The sequence below is a fragment of the Chiloscyllium plagiosum genome, chromosome 6 (assembly GCF_004010195.1).
Source record: "Chiloscyllium plagiosum isolate BGI_BamShark_2017 chromosome 6, ASM401019v2, whole genome shotgun sequence".
In the NCBI taxonomy this organism is placed as follows: domain Eukaryota; kingdom Metazoa; phylum Chordata; class Chondrichthyes; order Orectolobiformes; family Hemiscylliidae; genus Chiloscyllium; species Chiloscyllium plagiosum.
In genome coordinates this window covers 93,451,081-93,457,649 of record NC_057715.1, presented here as the reverse complement: position 1 = coordinate 93,457,649, position 6,569 = coordinate 93,451,081, and the positions used below count along the sequence as shown (strand labels likewise).

The 6,569-nt window shown below is 38.1% G+C and overlaps 1 protein-coding gene across 1 annotated transcript in view; it reads left to right on the top strand.

The window, feature by feature from the left end:
- The first annotated feature begins 5,092 nt into the window (after positions 1 to 5,092).
- Positions 5,093 to 6,569, top strand: part of tpte (transmembrane phosphatase with tensin homology) — a 64,619-nt gene continuing 63,142 nt past the window's right edge. The window contains exons 1-2 of the mRNA XM_043692713.1: positions 5,093 to 5,179; positions 5,672 to 5,809. Coding sequence (XP_043548648.1) covers positions 5,684 to 5,809 — 126 coding nt within the window. The 5' untranslated portion in view covers positions 5,093 to 5,179; positions 5,672 to 5,683. The remainder of the gene's footprint in view (positions 5,180 to 5,671; positions 5,810 to 6,569) is intronic.

The following is a 6,569-nucleotide window of genomic DNA, read 5'->3' as shown; positions in this document are numbered from 1 at the left end:
GCTTACACGAATAAGAATGGCACTAAAAAATTGTTGATATTACTGTGTGTAAGAAACCAGATGGTTTATATCAAGGTCCCTGAGGAAACTATTTCATCACATTGCAGCAATGGAGATCTTCTGTTTATTCTGCCAAAGTGATAAAATTTTCTCCATTTGCAATATTTTGACAAGTGAAAGCACATTTTAATCTCTTGTGAAAATGTCCATGTTCACAGATGTACAACTTTATGAAGATTAGACTTGCACATTTTAAATAGAGAGAGGTGCATAGTAATCTTGGCTCGACACCCATTTAGTCATTTGAAAGGAACGCACGGGTAGTAACAATACATATTGGAAAATTTGCAATTTCTTCCATGTTATTACATTTCAAAGCCGTGTTAAGTGGTCTCAGCAGCTGGGCTAAATGATTATACTTCAGTTCCAAATTGTCAGCTGTAACAGCACATTTTTGACTGGGGTAAGAGCAAACATTAGATACACAATTTGCCGATAGGTGAGAATGAAAATACACTGTACCATCATCCCTTATGGATCTATTTAAATAACATCTACACAGTGGAAAATGTTATGATTCCAGCTGACGTTATTACTGGACAAAGAACAAAGAGCAGAGAATAACAATGAATGATACAGCGCAGGAACAGGCCTTTTGACCATCCAAGTCTGCAATGGCACATTTTGCCCTTCCACACTAAAACTGTCTTCACTTAAAGGATCTGTATCTATCTATTCCTTTCCTATTCATGTATCATTCAGGTTCCTCTTGAATGTTGCTACTGAGTTTGCTTCCACCACCTCCTCTGGCAGCACGTTCCTGGCACTTACCACCCTTTGTGTGAAAAGCTTGCCTTGCACATTTCTCTTAAACTTCCCCCTGCACTTTGAACCTGTGTCCCATAGTAATTGACCCCTCCACCCTGGGAAGAAGCCTCACACTTTCCACTCTATCCATGCTATTCACAACCTTATAAACTTCTATCAGATATCAGATCAAAATCCGGCTTGATAGATCACATTTTGTTTTGTTTTGGTTTTAACAAGGCAGTCTCTGTCATTGAAACAGTAACATGCAATACTACACATTTTGCCTTAGTAATAAAACAGGCATTTAGTAATTGAATATAATATATTGTATATTAATATACATAGAATAAGCTGATCTACTTAGTTACAAAATCAGAAAATTTTAAACACAAAATAAAAGTGTAATTCCAATCATTCCAAAATACTTTTACAAGGTAAAGAAAATCCCTTGCATATTACCCAACAGAAAACATTGCACAGTAGTAATACCAAAAACTCTTACTCAAACACCTCGATAGATTACTCTATACTCGAATACCTCAATACTCTTACACTAAAACCTCTGACTGCTTATTCCTAGAATTATCATACACCTGAGTTTAAAAAGACTCAGGTTCAATTCCTGTTCTGGTTTTATCCCAACACTTGTGGTCTAGAGTTATCACTAATTTCCCATTTCATGTTACTATTTGCCTTACTATATTCTCCCTGTCTCAGGAGCACTCAGTGCATCTCAATGCAAGAATTTCACAGAACTCCCTGAAACGATGTAAAACTGAATGAAAAGTCTTTATCTTTCTCTATTATGGATGTTGTCTAAATGCTTTAAAAATAAACTCCCAGTCCAGAAATTTCTAACAAAAACCTTGAGGTACAATTGTTTACCTTGCCAAATCATAAAATCCCAAAGTAAACAGAAACTCAATCGACTGCCAAAGTAGCCTTCAAAAAATGTTTTAAAAGAAATAACCATAGTTTTAGAAATACTTACAAGTTAATTAACAATTTCAGACACATAGAAAATCCATATGTTACTAACTCAAAATGTAAAACCCAATCTTAAGAATAGTATGTATAAATCAGAGTTTATACCACACAATGACCATACTAAATTAGTATGGAAATTGCATAAAATGCAAATTTCCTTGTTGATGTATGCACGCACATAAGTGTTATATATACAAAAATATATATCATGATCACAATTAGATACTAACTTTTCTCTAAGTATACATCTGGTGGAAACATGATTTTAATTTGAAACTAGGTCATGAAAACATCAACAATATTATTTCTGCCAGTTTGCATTCTCCATTAGAGCCCAGAGATAATGCAAACCATTCCCATGGCCGTGAGCTAATTTAGATCCTAATAAGGGATTATGATAAAATAATACAATTTTGCCTCATCTTCATCCATTTGATTTCCCAAATGGAGAGTACGGATTGAAATATGCTCTACCATGAGGAATAGAATAGTAACCGAGGTCTGGTAACTAAATTGATCATTGCAGTCTTAACTATTTTAATTTTTTTTCCTCAAACCCCACTGGCTAACAATCACATAACTTTCCTACATTGTTTAATGAAAGTATGCAAGGATGGATATTACTATACAGATCAGGAATTTACCAACTGATATTTTGTAATGAATATCAAAAGTTAAAATTTAAAGATAGAAAACATTAAGTTAACTATAGTTACAAATGGAATCTCCAAGTATGAGAAATTCATAATCATTTTTCAAAATAACTTCTCAATTCTGCCAAACAAAACATTTTTTTAAAACAAGTGATGAAATCAACATCTTTGGAAAATTCAGCATTCACTTAGGAGTAAATTTGACATAACTCTGGCAGGAAGCCGATGGGATCAGGTTAAACACAGTTTTGATACCCCGACCCATTGCACTCTCCAATGAAATGTAAAATTGGGTCAGCCTATCAAATCTGTCATCTTCAGTTGCTTCCTCAATGGCCTTCCTTCCACCATAATATCCAAAATGGGACTGATTGGCTCATGCTCAGTTCCATTTGTATTCCTTATATTGTGGAGCAATGTCAAATAAGCATATAGACAAGGAGTCGCTTTCGATACACAATGTGAATGCTTCATGGTATTGTGAGGTTTTAGGGAAAACTGGATTGGTGTGGTAATTCTAAAGAATTGTGATTATGTTAACAAAATGCATCCTGTTGTTGGTGATGGTCCCAAATTTGTATCTATTGGATTTGCTGCCAAGAGTGACTCCACAGTTTCAAAAGCATTTCTAAGAATTTGAGATAGGTTTATCCCTGTGGCTACATCCACGCACAACTTGGGCTGTAGAAAACACATGAAGTGATATCCTATTTGCTTTTTTAAAAATCAATTATCAGTTCTGGTCATTTGGTTCAATGAATTACTAACAGCCACCTTTTTGTATGTTTTCCACTGACACAGGGAAGGATTTCTTCAACTTTGTAAAGTCTAGACATAACATTGACATTTACCAGAATGACAGAATCACAGCAATAAAAATACATTATCGTTTTCTGAATCCAAATTCTCTAAAATTATGAATATTGCAATTTGCACAGTTGAGTTTAGTTTTGGTGACATTATATATGTCAGGTAGTTGGTGGAGATGTGGGATGACCTGTAGCTCCAATACTTGCTAAAATGTCAATTTCCTGTGGTTCTGTTTGCCAAGCTGGAAGCTTTTGTTGCAAACGTTTCGTCCCCTGTCTAGGTGACATCCTCAGTGCTTGGGAGCCTTCTGTGAAGTGCTTCTGTGGTGTTTCCTCCGGCATTTATAGTGGCCTGTCCCTGCCGCTTCCGGTTGTCAGTTTCAGCTGTCCGCTGTAGTGGCCGGTATATTGGATCCAGGTCTATGTGTTTGTTGATGGAGTTTGTGGATGAGTGCCAAGCTTCTAGGAATTCCCTGGCTGTTCTCTGTTTCGCTTGCCCTATAATGGTAGTGTTGTCCCAGTCACATTGGACCCCACACAAACCAATCACAGAAACATGTGTTTGGGAAATGTTGTCCCAGTCAAATTCAGACGACAAGCAACATGAATTCGACTGGGACAACACTACTATCATAGGGCAAGCCAGACAGAGAACAGCCAGGGAATTCCTAGAAGAATGTCACTCATCCACAACTCCATCAACAAACACATTGACCTGGACCCAATATACCGGCCACTACAGTGGACAGCTGAAACTGACAACCGGAAGCAGCAGGGGCAGGCCACTATAAATGCCGGAGGAAACACCACAGAAGCGCTTCACAGGAGGCTCCCAAGCACTGAGGATGTCACCTAGACAGGGGACGAAACGTTTGCAACAAAAACTTCCAGCTCGATGAACAGAACCACAGCAACGAGCACCCGAGCTACAAATCTTCTCACAAACTTTGAATATCAATTTCCATTAGAAATGCATTTTTGATAGAATTATCCCTACATTCCTATGTCATTCATGATTATACAATGAAATCTTTGCAATCTTTGAAACTGCAAATATGTGCAAGCCTTTTCTTACACAAAGCAACATACTCCATCTAAGTTCAAATTCACTTTTGAAATGGTGCAGTCTAATATGCTCCCTTTCCTTAATGTGGTAAATGAGAAATTCCATAATGGACTCTCTGTTGCAGTCTTCCACTAGCCCACAGTCACCAGTCAATAGATATATTGAGATTTCGACAGCTCCTTATGTTATAAAATTGGACTTATTAGTAATGTTGTAAATAAGGTGCTGGCCACTTGCTTACATTGCAAGCTTGACACAGAAAATAGAATATATTACCACTATCTGACTGACAATGGCTATTCTGATCCAATCATTGTTCATTGTGGATTATACATAGGTCAAAGGCCGGTGGCAATGTGGTGCCAGGTACATTAGCGCAATGATTGCCTGACTGAATCAGACAGCAAGCTCTTTCATTTGGTCATGATAGGCAGTTACAGACTGTACACAATCATCTCGACTTGTAATACCAAAAATTAAAGACATCAATTGTTAGCTGTGATTCTGCAATTTGGCAACACTTGCTGAACAATCCTGAATGCTACCACCCAATTCAGAACAATCAGTCAAACTCAAAGTTATTCATTGAAACACATTTATCCATACCTTTCTCTGCAAACAATCAAAGTAAGTTCAAGCCTTGTGACTTTTTGAAAACCTGGGCATTTGAGGAGCCGACTATTTTGCTTTCTCCATGGCAATACCTCAACCAATGAAAGTGGAGTTGCCCACCAATCAGCATCTCGTCCACCTGTAGTATAAATTCTCATCATGTTATAGGTTTGTTGGTTGGAAAACTTTCATGCAATTAAACCAATTGCTGAATTTTTTTGTTGTCAAGCACAATTTCAGCAGTAAGTAGCGTGTGACTTTTTTAAAAAATTCATGCAAAATTTTACAAAAGATGTCTTATAAACTGGTAACAAATAGGGCCTTGAGGTATTGAAAAATAAACCAATCGTGGTGGGCCTCAATAATTCACCTCTTACCCGCAGCCGATACCTCGGGGACGTACGAGCTTATACTGGTGTTCTCATTATTGAACTATGTACGGCTTATTAGTTTTAGTTTCGTAGCCTATGCCGAGAAGTCTACTAGATCCTGTTTAAACTTTTGCCCCACGTAACATTGTAACCGATAAGTTTGTTCTTTGTTTCTACCGCAGCCCTTCTTGGGTCTAATTCAATTCAGTTCAGTTCCAACTGCGCCTGTGGAGATGAGTTTATGTTATGTATGGATTGACCAGCACCTTATGGAACATTACAACCTTATGTCAATGCAGCTTTTGTTTTCCCATTAAGTGCTCTGTTCTCCCTTACCCTCTGGTATCCAACTTTCTTTTTAAGAACAAGCCTTCCATGGACCCGAAGAAAGGGGGACTGACTAAGGATGGATTCGACAAAAGCGATGAGTGCACTAAAATGGAACATTACAAACAAATAGGCAATATTGCACGGCTGAAAGTGTTGTGGGCTAGTTGGAAGGTAAGAATACTGTGTGGGTCTTTTCCCTCTCGTGGTTTAATTGAAGGGAAGTGAGAAACAAATTTCCCCCCGTGTTCATCTTTTAAGGGGGAAGTGCTGTTTGCAGCGATATCCCTATCCCCTGTCGACAGTTTTTTTTAAAATGAACGTCCCTGTTAAACCAAACTTTGTTTTAATCCAGGAACTATCTGTGACTTTTTTAAGAAGGTTTGTTTGTCTTCGAGTAATAATGGGAACATACACTTTTCCATTCACCCACCGACCGTTACACGATCAGCAAAAGTGTTGGGATTTGGGCTGATCTAGGACGAGTGGGAGGGGCAATAAAAGAAAAGAAACTGCCAATTGGCGTATTCTCCACGATAAGGAAGCCTTCAACTAATGTATGTCCATTGCCAAATCATCATATCTCTGGAAATAAGAATCTCATGCTATCAGACGTCAGCTACAGACTGCAGTTTAAAATATCAACCGCCTTTTTTCAATGATACTATCTCCCTTATAAATCCCCAATGGAAATGTTGAACTGTATGCATGGTGAGGACTCTAATGGTTCAAAGAATTGGGATTTTTAAATACATTCATAGGGTGTATGTCTCTCCCTAAAATGCCCTGGAAAAGGTGATGGGAAGCTGCTGCAGCCCCTGTGCTGTAGGTAGGACTGATGCAGTGGTATTGAAGGATGGCGATGCATTTCTGAGTTGTGTGGCGCTAGAAAAGCACAGCAGGTCAGGCAACATCCAAGGAGCAAGAGAATCGA